The 14,291-nt window shown below is 42.5% G+C and overlaps 1 protein-coding gene across 5 annotated transcripts in view; it reads left to right on the plus strand.

Annotated features, from left to right (window-relative positions):
• Positions 1 to 14,291, plus strand: part of arhgef1 (Rho guanine nucleotide exchange factor (GEF) 1) — a 48,388-nt gene that overhangs the window by 24,179 nt on the left and 9,918 nt on the right. For 2 of the 5 annotated variants that reach the window (XM_069655590.1, XM_069655587.1), the window contains 15 exons: positions 156 to 198; positions 297 to 402; positions 1,975 to 2,115; positions 5,636 to 5,665; positions 6,494 to 6,605; positions 6,805 to 6,877; positions 7,120 to 7,149; positions 7,551 to 7,751; positions 8,496 to 8,637; positions 10,418 to 10,582; positions 12,288 to 12,478; positions 12,580 to 12,726; positions 13,001 to 13,083; positions 13,372 to 13,497; positions 13,701 to 13,815. In XM_069655590.1, coding sequence (XP_069511691.1) covers positions 156 to 198; positions 297 to 402; positions 1,975 to 2,115; positions 5,636 to 5,665; positions 6,494 to 6,605; positions 6,805 to 6,877; positions 7,120 to 7,149; positions 7,551 to 7,751; positions 8,496 to 8,637; positions 10,418 to 10,582; positions 12,288 to 12,478; positions 12,580 to 12,726; positions 13,001 to 13,083; positions 13,372 to 13,497; positions 13,701 to 13,815 — 1,705 coding nt within the window. Of the gene's footprint in view, positions 1 to 155; positions 199 to 296; positions 403 to 1,974; positions 2,116 to 5,190; positions 5,544 to 5,635; positions 5,666 to 6,493; positions 6,606 to 6,804; positions 6,878 to 7,119; positions 7,150 to 7,550; positions 7,752 to 8,495; positions 8,638 to 10,417; positions 10,583 to 12,287; positions 12,479 to 12,579; positions 12,727 to 13,000; positions 13,084 to 13,371; positions 13,498 to 13,700; positions 13,816 to 14,291 lie in introns of those variants that run through there. The other 3 variants (XM_069655591.1, XM_069655589.1, XM_069655592.1) reach the window with 3 other exon arrangements.

The following is a 14,291-nucleotide window of genomic DNA, read 5'->3' on the forward strand; positions in this document are numbered from 1 at the left end:
TATTTAGATTTTAAATTGTATTTTTGTTAAATTTATTATTATATTATAGTACAGTAGTTCAAGCCAAGTGTACCTTATAGGCTCCAGTCTTCTGTTATAAATGCTTTATATCGTGTAACTGACGTATAATATGTCATTCTCTCTCCTCAATGTAGATTCTCAGAGTGGCAATGCCCCAGTATATGTGCTATGAACTGGGTAAGTTATTTTCCTGTGGTGTATTTTGACATGCATACACACATCTCTGCCCGACTCTGTCCCATTCACTCCTTGTCCCTGTCCCCCTCTTCCGTCAGACCGAACCCGTCCAGATCTGCTCACTGAGGACACCCAAAGGCGTTTCGCTCAGGAAATTCAGGCGATGCAGGCAGGTGAAGTGGCCAAACAGCTGGACGATTTTAGGTAAGAATCCCCATTCTGAGCTTTATTTTGTAAAACCACAATGTTTGTCTCAGATCAAGATCACAGGTCTCTGCTTTGGGACTAATGGTTGACATGTGTTTAGGGAACTTATCCCCTTAGCTTTGATTCTGATATAAGTTTCTGTAATGTCACTATTTCACCCTAAAGAGAATTAATGTTGAATAAAGCATTAGCGTCAGAAAAACAGACATTAAACTCTCCTTTTGAGTGTTTCTAAGGTTTGAAGATGTTCAATGAAATCAGTTAACAAACTAAAAGCAATTAAAAGTATAACAATATCTACTTTAAGTTTGCGTTCAGAGGACATAAAACAAGAGTGATACAGCAATAACTTTATGTGTTGTGACAATCCAATTAAAAAGGCCAGTGTAATTTTTTGCTTGCATGAACACAACATGTGACCAGTAAAATAGTACAACTTACAATTTTGCAGTTCTTTCAAGAACGATTTCCTACATTCAAGTCAGAATTCGCCTGCTGTGCGTGCTGGTCAATCTAAAAGTTAGTATTTTGTCTCTGGGTTAAAAACTTTAGGTCATCATATTTGACCCTGCCATAACTTTCCATTCATTGAAAGGCAAGTAGATTTAACTAGCTTTAAAGTTACAATCTCGAAGTTCTCACTTTCGTTCTATTTGGCGGCACCTTATGGCGATAAAAGGCAATTGCAGGCGCATACATCCGAGATAACCAGACGTCTATGGTTTTTGAAGTTGTATCTGTAGTCATCGATCTTTTCTTTGTTTGTTCAGCCATAGTAGATTACTGTTTACTCGCAACACTTGCAGAGACCGGAAAAGCAGCCTCTTAGCTCCGCCTACCCTCTCTGGCAGACCAACCACTGCTGGGTGATGGAAAACGCGTCACTAACTGTGATTTTTACCGTGAATGTCGCCACAGACACCCAGTCTGTAATAATACTATAAACTGCAAATGCAAAGGCTTTCATCAGTGGGCCATAGGCTCAATCACCATTGTGTTACCTCATTCTTAACAGACATTTATTTAAATGAAAATCAAGACTATATCTTTAAACATCTGTAAAAAACTATCTACCCTCCATGTTTGCTATGCTGCGACCAGCAGATCCATGAAATATAAAGCCATATATACATTTATGTCAGCTTTTACTGCGAGTAGCAGGAGCATAAAACAAGTAAAGGTCATCTTGATCCTCACTTTTATTTCACTCTGTCTCTGTGAGCCTTTTGCTTTGGTTATAATTATTGTTCCACAACAAAATACTGTAACTCTAGATGGGAGCCATTTGGGAGCAATGTTGTCAGTAAATCCAACCTAGCAAGAAACAAAATATGCAAATAATAAATTCAGGGAGAGTTAATTCTGTGAAATAAAAAGTTTTCTGTTCACCAGACAATCTCTTGTGAATAGGCATTTTTTATGCATGGTAATAGACTGAGCAGCCTTCTTCATCTGCAGCACATTATTTGTCTGCTCACTGAATCAGGAAAACAATCATCAGCATGCTGTATGACTCTTTTGTGTTCAATATTAACCTTCCCAAACTTCCCTCTGCTTCGTCTCGCACAGGCAGAAGAGGATGATGGGTATGACCCCCAACGAGGGTGAGCTTGTTGACGTGGACAACCACTATCCCACCGACCGCGTCCCGATGGAGATGAAGGAGAAGTCTGTAGCTGAGAACCTGCTTGAAAAGATGTCTGAGACACAGTGAGTGTTTCTCTCTGCCACTGCTGCTTTTAACACCCTCCACACTACAAAGTTATATACCTGCTACCGAGTTATTTTTGGCATCCAGAGAACCTGAAGGATAAGTCTTGGTATGTTCTGTATAGATGTTATAGCATGACTTGGAGCACTTAAAACGCTTGGATGGACTTTTATTTATTAAAAAGCCAGAGTAACAAGCCTGCGTCCATCAACACATAAAGATGGAGGTACGTAGAGTCTCCCATGAGGCATTTTGTTTGTATAATCTGCTGACAGTGATTTAAACTCAAAGGATAAATTATGTATAAACATAATATTACATTCAGCAGTTTAAACCCATTAACCTTTGGATTCTGGGTCAGTGTTGGCTCATTAGCATAAAAGCTCTTGGCTGTGTTCCTGATAATAAAGTGTTTTAGATTTGATTGGCACCTCCAACTGGCTCCAGCCAGACTGATGGAAAAAACTGTGTTACTCTGACATTTGAAATAACTAAATTGTTTAGTATTAAAGCAGAGCTGTAGGCTGCAGGATATTAGAAAAGAGTGACATTGTGGTAACTTTTTGTTCTGCGATATAAATGCAGTGTGTTTTTATGTCCATATAAACAAGTAGCAATCATACTTTTTATTATCCGGGACTTTTAAGTCTATTTTCTTCAAACAAAACGAAACCCTGCTCCTACTTTTACCGCTGTTGGTTCAGCAGCTGACTCCAGCATGAAACAGTAGAGAGAGTTCAGCTGGAGCATCATGTTTCTTAATATAATAAATACAAACAGACCTGTGGGCTGCAGCTGTGTTACTTATACGGTGTGTCATCTACCATTTCTAATGATGTTTTATCAGCCTGATCAGCTCGGTGACCGTCAAAACAAAAGCTCACAGTCTCTCCTGTCAGCACACACGACCTCACGCCCTGTGTGCTGCAGGTGTAGCCGCTAAAAGTGAACACTCTGTGAACGGTCCGTATATGTAGCCACAGCGTTAACAAGCAACGGGATGAGGGGCCACTGATCATGGCAATTTACACAGTGAAAAGCCTCCACACACAACTAGAGTCTGCCTCGATCAACAGTTTACAGGCAAGTGACACACACACTCTGCAGCTCAGTGGTCAGTTCACTCTGCTCTAAAGCCGAGGTTCTCAACTGGTGGGTCAGGAGCCAAAAGTGGGTCGCGTAGCTGATTTCGCGGATATGTGCTGCGCTTTTATTTTGAAGGACATAGGTTTTATATGACCTGCGTGCAGCGGTAGTGTAGTTTATTCACACTCCATGTATCCACTGATTGGGTAATCCCAGCTACAGTTACATTTACATTGTTGAAACGTGATGAGCCCGACAGGAGTTTCATTTATGAAGCACTTTTTTAGTTCATTTCTGTTGAAAAAAACGCTTTAAATTGAATGAATTTTAGAGGAAATATTTTCCTCTTAACGCACCGTTGCTGCTCATTTTGGTCGACCATCAAACTGTTGTGTTTTGTGATGATGACATACCGTCATGTTTTGTCCGTCTCAGGTCCAAACTCCATTTTTTAATAAATACATTTGAGTGGTTGAAAAATGTCTGAAATTTGGGTCACGAATTGCTGTTAAGGAGGTGGTGGTGGGTCCTGAGGTCAGACAACTTGAGAACCACTGCTCTCTAAAGAGCTCTATAAATTCACAAATGTGAAATCAGACGGACTTTTTGTAGATTAAAGATGGAAAACAAGACAATGGCAATGGTTGAGGAACTAATAGTGCTTTTTAAACAAAACATCTTTGGAGATGTGCAAATTAGACTGCTGACTTTCTGAAAGAAGCAATGTAGTTTTTACACTCAAGAAAACCAAAAGCGCACAGTGTTTTGAGGATGTAGTTTTTATGAAAGTTTCACATAGTTCTCGGAAGTCTCCCGTCTCTTACCTGTGTCGACCTGTTACCTGCTCTACCCTCTGAGCTGAGAAGATGATTGGCTGGTTGAAAAGTTGCAATGGGAGCTTTTTCAGATCAGTTGGCACTGAGCTTTCTGTAAAGCTCTACAGTAGGTTTACTCAACATAAGCTGTGCACATAACCAATCTAGTGCAAAGCACACTGAGACAAACACAGCAAGGAGCTGAAGAAAATCAAGCTCACTGGACTAGAAAGCCGGAGCGGGAGCAGTGATTGGAAGAGAGCACAATAGAGTGAGGAAGGAAGTGAAGAGGCAGAGAGGGAAAGATGGAGTCAGCAGTGCCACGCTGGCAGGAAGGCTCTCTGCTGGCATTTCGCCAACCAGAGGGAGAGCTGGTGGTGGTGTCGGTGGTGGTGGGGGGGTTACACTGTGGAAGATAGAAAGGGCCGGGGGTTATCGATGCTGCATCGCACCTGCCCTGGACACGCTTAGAGAAAGAAAGCAAGAGATCTGGTGGAAAGTTAATCTATCCTTGACCCCGTGGCAGTCTACAATTTGTTATCCTCTGCAAGAAGCGAGTGAGACAGAGAGGGAGAGGAGGCCAGGGAGAGGGCAGAGGACTGTCTAACTTCATCTTGTCAGAAGAGAAGGAAAAAATGAACAGGAGTAAAAGGAGATGCCCTCAGCTTGTGGATATAACCAAACTGTCAATGAAGAAAACACAAAAGTCTGCTAAGGGGTCTGTAACCAAGATGTTATTGTTCAGTTCGGACTCATTCACTTCCTGCCACACAGTCGGATCTCTATCTACAATGCACAAACAATTCATTCACTGTCACTCTATTCATTCCCCCTGACAATCATCTCCTTATTCCCCTCACTCTAAAACTCCCCCACACCCGTGCACCCAGTCAACCCCATCAGACCCCCCTATCCCACCACAACAAAGTGACCTCGCCCCAGCTGTTTCCCATTGGTTTCTCCCGTGATGTGAACGAGGCAGCCGGACAGTTTGATTGGATTATGCAGGGAAATCCCGGGGAAACCCCTCCCACCTTTTTATGTTCATACCAAAACACGTGTATCCGATTTCCACAATGTTGCCTGCCTGTTGCATCAGACAAAAACAGAGTTAAATAGACATTTCCGCTTTGTTGGACCATTACTTACTTTGGATTCCCTTTGCAGAGAGCTTACAGGACAGACAGACCGGAGCAGATAAAGTTTTAGACAGTCAGGAGACAATAGTTTGGCTTATTTGCAGATCTTCAAGAGTGCTGATTTGAACAATCTTTGCTAGAGCGGAAAGAGGTGCAGCTTTGGATGCATCTCTTACTTTTTTGATCTTTTTTTATTTTTATTTTTTCTCCTTTTTTCGGTGCAAATTTTAGAATATGTTCAATAGCTTCTGCTCTGAACACAATAACACAACAGTGAGCTTTGAGTTGGATCAGGAAAAGCTAAGTTGCTTCAGATTCCATCGGCCCAAAACACAGTTAATAACCTGTCGAGCGAGAGAGAGGAAAAATGCTACTTAAAAAGAAGAGGTGAGGTTGATGCTGCACGATGAGTGTGCCTGTTTCTTTCTTTTGTTCTCTTCTAAGAGGAACACCACTCACACCTGTTTCTTTCCTTTCAGACCTTCCATCGTCTCAGACGAGGAAAAATGGTGAGTAATGTTGTTTTTAATGAAGTCTAAGTGTTTGCATGCGTGTCATATGTGAGCCGGTATTTGTGCACATGTGGCTGATCTTGTCTTTGCATGCTTTCTCCAAGCCTGGGTGTGGTCCAAGCACAAGAATTTGCATACTGGCTAATGTACAAAAATACTCATTTCTTCTTTAGTTGGTTTCGCTGCAGAAGATGTTCCTTTTTAATAGAATAAATATTTGTACATTCTTTCAAAAATCGTCACTGCATGACTTTAAAGCTGTAACTCAGAATGTACTTTCTGATTAATGTGTTGCACATACAGTACATTACTAAACCATGTCATGCACACCTTTTCTCCCTCTCGATAGTTCTGCTCCCTTGCGATTAGAGTTCTTTATGGTGCAGTCGCTGTATTCAGACGGCATGCTCTGTAAAACTGTGACTGCTGATGCGAGACACTTGCTTTTGTTTCTGCACATCCCCAGAGGCTCCTCCCTCAAGCCCTTTTTTCCTTCCAACTCCTTGTATTTCCCTCGACTCCTCCTTGGTGTTTTAGTGTCAGATTTTTCTCTCCTCCTTTCTCTTTTCAACTCCTCCCTTTTTTGGACATCCTAAACTCTCCATCTTCCCTGTCTATCTTTATTTTCAACCTCCACACTTTCCTCATTTGCACTATTCAAGTCTTACAGCATCATCAGTGACAGCAGAGGCCATGCAAAAACCCTAAGGACAGAAAACAGATTAATTTTGCTTAAGCATTGACAAGAATTTAAACAAGTTTGCTTAACTTTTTGAATGGAAAATCCTGTTTTTGACAAATACCATTCTCTCACTTCTCCCATAGCCAATCCATCTTTTCAGCAGTGGTCTTCTACATGAAGCACCTCGGGGTGAAAACCAGGGCAGTTGACAGCAAGAAGTCCAGAGGAGGCTTCTTCAGGAGACAGCTGGTAAAGGTAAGCTACCATCACGTGTGTCAAAGGAGAACATTTCCACAGCAGGTGGAATGAATAAAAAAATAAAAAGGTAATCAGATTTGTCAATTAACGCACAACAGTTCTCTTTAAATCTTTGTGAGGGAGCATTTGTGTTTTTGCAGCCAAAAGATTTTACTTATTTTTTTGTTGTTGTTTCTTACCTGTGTTATCTCTCCAGAATAAGAAGGATGAATCCACAAAGGCCAAGCCTAGAGGAGGGTTTCCAATCCCCAGCTGGATTGCAGGCAACAGTATGTATCTGCTTTTGTGTCTTACTGAAGCAAACATCAAACATTAGAGCGGCTATATTTTTTAGTTTTGGTATCTAGCATTGAATTTCTGTCCATTTCTGTTTTTAATTCCAAAATATTTCAAATATATAAACATGATAGTGACATTTTAAAGAATATATATGCAGTGTCTTTCAAATATTGATGTCCATGATTGGTCTGGATATGAGAACATGTTGTCCTGCCCTTCTTTCCTGTTACAGCTGAGGTCAAACCTAAAACGGAGGCTGAAGGTACTAGTCATCAATAGTCCCTCCTCCTCCTCCTCCTCCTATGTGTAGATTGGTCACGTCCCTACTAATCAACCCATACGCATGTCTGCATGTCCCAAATCAATCTGGGAGACATCTTTTAGTTCATTTTGTGTGTCAGGGTGTTTGTTTAAAGATTACTATTATTTTTTAACCAACAGAAAACCTCACACTTTTACCTCGTCTGCAGGGCTGTGGGTGTCCTCTTAAACCAAACTAACCCTCTCATTCACTGCAGAGGCCCTAATTGCACCGTACTCATCCTGTCTGTTTGTCTCTTTGTTACTGACTGAAGTGCTTGTGGGTCATGTTTTTTTTTTCATGCACCTTCTTTGTCTTTGGTTCACCACTGTTAAGTCTTTCACACTCTTCCTCATCTACAGCGGAAAAGGAGAAAGTGAATCCGGAGCGCAAAGGTCTCGCTCCCGGCAGAGGCTCTTTGACCGACTCTGCAGCCCCTTCTCTTCCCAGCAAGAAGAGCGGTTCGAGCGGAAGCCCCGCCTCCCTGCCTGGGTTAGAGATCACTGATGGGTCAGGCAACAACATCATCACCACCAACAGCCCCGAGTCTTTACTCAGCGATGGTGAGCCTGCTCTTTGACTGTGCAGGACGGAGTCTGGAGTGTGCCAATAGGAAAATCTCACCTTTTTAGTGTCACTACTGCAAAAGACAGATGAATTCCTGGCAGCCCATAATAAAGTCATACATTTCTACTTTAAAGCCGCTTTCCCACTGGTCAAAAAAACCACTAACACCCGGCTTTATTGCTTAGTGGGAAAGGTTACAATCGGCATTCAGACCCGGGTCAAATGACTCTGCAGTAGACCCGGGTAATTATCTCCTTGGCCCCGATCGGCATTGATGGGAACACAAAACACATGTCGACAAGCTAATCTCCGCCCCCTTTCCTGCACGATGCTATGCTCCGTCAGGAACTTCTGCGACTCGGTGTCATCTCAGATACAAATTCTGCCTGTCTCCGTCTGAGCAGCGCTCGAACATTTTCACTCAACTGTCTTTTCCAAATTTGCCAGCAAACTACATTTTTAAATTCCAATGATTTATGATTTATTTAAGTACAGATTATAAAAAAAGGACTACTAATAAGCAAATTTTAGCATGTTTTATGAATGCACAATTTTATTCTACCCAAAAAGTGTTACGACTCGATGTATGACACACTCAAGACTCGTTAAGCTGTTCAACTGATAACAAACCTATAATAAGCAGTGTACACACAAACACTATGTCATTATTGTTTTGTTTTTTTATACAGACACATTTTTAAGACTGTTTTGTAATCTCACCTCCTTTCCTACTCTTCCAGGCCTGACAATCAATCGCTTAGAGCCTCCGACCCTGTCAGACGGGGGTGATATGTCCCCCGTGGGGCTGGCCGGAGGGCTCACCATCGGGGAGACTTTCTCCATCGGCGACATTCCAACAGAGGACAATGTGGAGAAAGAAAAGTAAGCAGGGTGGCGGTCGTACAAGAATCAGTCGCATCTGGGGAGTGATATTAAAATAGCAGAGTAGTGACTGTTGCCAGATTATAAGGGAGGTGTTTAGTGTATAGGTTAAATGGATAGATACAATGACATTGGGAAAGGGGGCAAGTGTCTGACGTGCTCAGGCTGAGGGAGCGTGGTAAAACTCCCCCAGCTGTCTGTCCCTGCTGTGTGCAAGCTTCTGTCATGCTGCCCGTTGTTCGCTAGCTAACAGAGCCTGCAGTACTGAAGCAGCCCTCGCCAGGGGGAACGCGGACCCGGTCTTCCCTTCCAGCCCTTTGCCTCCCATCTCTCCCCTCTCCCTCATGCTCTCCTTCCTTTCTTCTTCTCACAACATCACATGTGCTCTTCTCCTAACATCAGTCTGTCCCACTTGTGCTCTTCTCTGTGTGTGTCCTCGTGTTTACAACAGAGCTTCATTGCAGTTTTTGTTGCATTGTTTTGTAGGCATTGTTTGTGCAGTTCTGACTCTTTATTTATTTAAAATGTAGGTCAGTACCTTGACTTCTTTTAGACTGAGACATTTGTATATGGCCCTTATTATAGATGACCCTTTCTTTGATGCTTTCTACACAGTTTTTTGCATTTACGTCAGAAGTTTTAAGACAGAAATTGTAATAATTTGTAGAGTTTGGCTAAGGCTTTAAAAGAAGGGAAGATAAGCAAGTTAGTCCAAAGGCGCTAATAATGAACAACAAGATTAATGTTATATCTAAACTTTTTGTTGCTCCCCCCGTGTGCTTTTCAAGGTGTCTGCATCTGTTGTGTTCAGGGCCCGTCCTCTGTCCTGCTTGTCTCCACAGTGTGTGCGGTTCCATGTTGTGCCAGGGGGCTTTGGCATCGTATTATTTGGCATGCTGCTCTGACAGTGGTTCGACCATGTTTCATATATTAGTCTGGGTTTGCGGTTGCATGTTATGGTTGTTTCTGTCACTTGGAATGGTTGCAAAAAATGGCGGTGGTGTAACTATGTGGTGTCCCGTGTTTTACAGACGGAAGAGGTGGGTGTCTGCGCCTTGACAGAGTCATGGACATGCTTCAGGCCTTATACACACACACACACACACACACACACATCCTCCTGCATTACTAATACATAACACAGCACATATTAAAGTATCATGAACCTGCTTGTGAAGGACTTAGCTTGATGGTTGAGGTCAGTTGGATTCTTTTTAGTGGATGTGAATGCACATTGTGTGGATTTGGAGAATTTTAATGACCATTAGAGTTGATAGAGACTTCTGTAAAAGCAATGCATGCATGGCTACTTTCTTAACTTACTGTTGTACATTGGCTCCCAGTACCAACTGGAAATGTTAAAACACATTTAAGTGGGACCATGTCTACAGTATATGAAGCATCATATTCATGTTTCATTGTGTTAACAGTATATGCATGTCATATATCATGCATATTTACTTTGCATCATCACTAATTTTCTTTCTCTATCTTTTGTTGATGTAACTTTTTTCCTTCTTGCACAACCTTCTGTGCGTAAATCCTCTCCTGCTCTACCTTAACTTTAATTTATCCTCCTCTCTGCCCTCATTAACACACATATCTGCGTTTGTACCTCTAATACTCTCTCTCTTACATTGCTCTCCTTCAAAAACTTCCTTCTTCTTCCATACTTTATTCTCCTTTTATTCTTATCCATCTGTCCATTCCTGCATTTTTTCCCACCTTTCATTTCTATCCCAATTCCTCCCCCATCCTCTCCCACCTTCCCTCCATACAGTAGGAAAGTGGGGCGCAGCGAGAGTGCCCGCGTGGACCGGCACTCCTCTCGGCGCCGTGGCTCTTCCCGGGCCAAACAGTCCCGCTCCCGTAGCGACGTGGACCTCCAGCCGCCGTCTGCCACGACAACATCACCTGCCCCGCTTACCCCCCAGCACCTCCATCCGTAAGATGGACAAAACCCCCCTCTTAATGCCTCTCTGTCTGGAGAGGCACACAGCAGGGACAGAGAGGCTGTCGAACACTGACAGATTAAACAGAAAGCAGTATAATAAGTATCAGAGTGTAATGTTATTCAAATGTATCGAAGGAGAGAAACAGTTAGATCACTTTTTTACGGGATATTTAATTTTATAAGAGGAATTTATTTTTTAAAGGGCAAGCGTCCATTTTCTTCTTTAGACACAAACCTGAATCAATCTCACTGACAGGTTCACTGACTCAGTATTGACCATCAGATGGCGCTGTCTCTAATAGTTGACCTGAGTTGTGACAGAAAGGGAGTTATTAACAGCTAAACCGCGCTCTCATTTTCAGTGTGAAGTCAGACATTTAGCTCTTCAGGGGAATGATTGAGTCAAGTCAATGGTGACCATTGGGTAAGCGTCAGGTGCAAGCCTTTTATTAAGGGTTAGTTTACTTGCTGTTGGTCGACTACAAATCCACGGCACAGTCAGACGTGTTTTGTCAGGAGGTATTGACACAGTGAATGATCCTGAGTTAGCCAACACAGGTCAAGTATATTAAAATGTTTTATTACATTATAATTATATCTCTCTTTTCTTCAGCATGTTTTTTTAATCTGACATCGTCATTAAAGGAGAGCAGCTTTGTTTAAAGGCTGAAAACTGGTATAACAGCAACCTAGAATAAGGGGAAGAAATAAACACCCAAAATGTATTGGGGTATAGTTTATTAGTACAATAAGTCCCTCGTGATGGTTACATTAGGTGCTTTTCGGCAGAAGGAACTTTCCCCAGGAACTACAGTAGGAACCTTTTGAGGAACCAGGGTCTAAATTTAGTTCTGGTTGTAATTAATTTACCCACTGAAAAGCTTTCCAAAGGTCCAGGAACTTCAGGACGGGGCCTGCAGTGCTGATCGTTTCTGATTGGTCGAGCAGCGTTTTATTTCCACCGCCATTTCGGGCGTTTTTGAGAGTGTCGTACAAATGATGATACCGACCCATTGTGTTTTATGGTGTCATCGTTATTGTATGACCTTCATCTTCTTCTTACCGCCACCTACTGGACTGGCGGTGTAGTGCAGTTACTTTTATTGCTTCTCCATACATCATTGGCCTGATTTGCATAATCCTCCTGGGACTAGGCCGCTGTGGAAACAAGGGGCCGCAGGAACCATTTAGTTCCTTGAAGAGAAGTTCCTGGTACTTTTGGTCAAAAATCACCTCTTGTAACATTTTGTACTTGTCAATTGTGACCGTAGTTTTTACCCTGAAGCACCTGAAGTTGTAATTGAAAAGCTTCAGTTTGGTTTAACAAAATAATAACCACTTATTTGTAATTGGAAGCAATCAAAAGCTGTCGGTTAAAATAATATTAACAATCAACTTCTAGCTGCTCTAAATGTGAGGCTCTAATAGATGCTGTAGCTATAGGAATACCAACAGGACATTGATGATAGCCCATATACTCGAGGTTCTGGCCAGCTTTTTAACGTCCTCACATTATCTAATGATAAGACATCCCAGGTGTACATTTAGAAAGCAGCCAGCTGTTCGGAGATGTTGTGTTACAGCCAACAACCTCGATGAGTCCCAACAGAGTGTGATGTGTTGCATCACCTGTCAGCTGCCTGGGTTAGACTATCCAGTCTAAGTGACTCATGCTCTTACTGCTTTTTTTCCTCAGTGCCGATGGACCGGTTGTATTCCCTGAAGGGGCAGGCCACTCCCCAACCAGCCCCTCCCCACAGCTGGAGGAGATGGAGCCACGCCTCCTGGAGTTCGAGCAGGACCCGCCCAACTGGAGGGAGCTGGCCTCCCCTGAAAATCTGTCCAGCCTCAGCAAGAAGGAGACCAAGAGGCAGGAGATCATCAACGGTGAGGAGGAGAAAGATGAAGCAACACATGATGAGAAGTAAGCAGATTAGCTGCGTTATAGGCTCTTACTTATTCTGGGTCTTCTCCCTCTCTCCTTTCAGAGCTGTTTGCGACCGAGCACGCTCATGTGAGGATGCTGAGTGTCCTGCAGATGGTTTTCTCCCGGCCTTTGGAGAGAGAGGAGCTCCTGTCCACCACTGAGCTGGCTACCATCTTCCCCAACCTGGATGAGATCATTGAAATGCACTGTGAGTGTTGCTGCCAAGAGGCTGACTTGTGTTCGTATCATCCCAGAGAGAGACACATGAACTGGGTATCTAGTTCCCTCCTTCCACACAGCAAACAGAACATTAATAGTGTGTGGCTGCTTGTTTTGGATGTGAAGCCAGTGATAGCGATGTACAACCTGTCTTTTTGAAAATGATATTATAGGTGCATCGAGCATTCACGAGATCTTCTGCAATTGTTGTATAAAAGGAGCGTCTCATTAAATAATGAAGGTGTTTGTCTTCCTGATTCCAGATAACTTCTACGAGAACCTGAAGAAAATGCGTTTGGATGACAACTTCATAGTTAAATCCATCAGCACCACAATGCTCAACAGAGTGAGTCATCATCTTTCTATCTATATCATCCTCATTCTCTCTCTCAGTAACTCCATCTAATCTGTGCTGACGATTTAATTAAACATTAACGATGTGCCAAAAACTAATTTTGTTGGTGTAACATTTGCTGAAAGCTATTTATCACCAGCCGTCACTCTTTACTATTTTTTACTGTACCTTTTCCAGTTCTTTCTCCATCTGCCCCTCTCTTTATTCCTCTCGTTCCTCACGTCTGGCCAACACATCACAGTGACACTTTGTGTGTGTGTGTGTGTGTGTGTGTCCTAGTTTGGAGGCCCGGAGGGGGAGTGGTTCCAGAAATTGACAGCTCGGTTCTGCAGTCACCAGTCGTGGGCCTTGGACCAGATCAAGAGCAAGCAGAAGAAAGAGCCACGCTTCAACTCCTTCATACAGGTACAACACACGCTCGCATGAACGCGCACACACACAGATAAACTGACTTAAAAATAAATTGTTAAAGATTAAACAGAAATACACACATGGACGCATGCAGGCGTAGATGTATGGACATGCATGAAGTCACATAAGTGGTCTCGTACATGTGCTCTGCTCTCATTGTGACTCTGCGTGTGTGTGTGTGTGTGTTTTAATCCCAGGAGGCAGAGAGTAAGCCCCAGTGCCGCAGGCTGCAGCTCAAGGACATCATTCCCATAGAGATGCAGAGGCTGACAAAATACCCGTTGCTGCTGGAGCATATTGCCAAGAACACAGGTGTGTGTGTTTGTCGCTCACTTTAGTGTGAGAGGTGAGATGCTCCTGGCATCAATATGAACATATTTATTAGATCTTATGTTATTGCTAAAGACAGGTGATAATTATGCTCATTATTTAAATGTGGAAAGGAGGATGGAGGCATCGAAAACAATCATCTGTACATTTGTAATGCAATTTCACAATATCGATGTGCTTTATATTTTGATACAATTACATGGAAAATTGTTCAAGAATAGAAAAAGCAGATATGAATATCTTATTTCAGAAGATGAAATACTTGCCCACTTCACTGCATTGATGCACAATCATTTAAACGTTACCTGAGAGCAGTCATATACAGAAATATTCTACTCAAGTAGAAGCACTGTTGCTTGACTGAAATTGTGCTCAAGTAAAAGTAAAAGTACTTGTGTAAAAAATGACTAAAGTAAAAGCTCATTTAAAAAGTTAAAGTTACTTAGTAACTTTCCCAC

This window comes from Semicossyphus pulcher, unplaced genomic scaffold (assembly GCF_022749685.1).
Source record: "Semicossyphus pulcher isolate SPU_LCO1_2020_fin unplaced genomic scaffold, fSemPul1.0.p SCAF_9, whole genome shotgun sequence".
Classification (NCBI taxonomy): domain Eukaryota; kingdom Metazoa; phylum Chordata; class Actinopteri; order Labriformes; family Labridae; genus Semicossyphus; species Semicossyphus pulcher.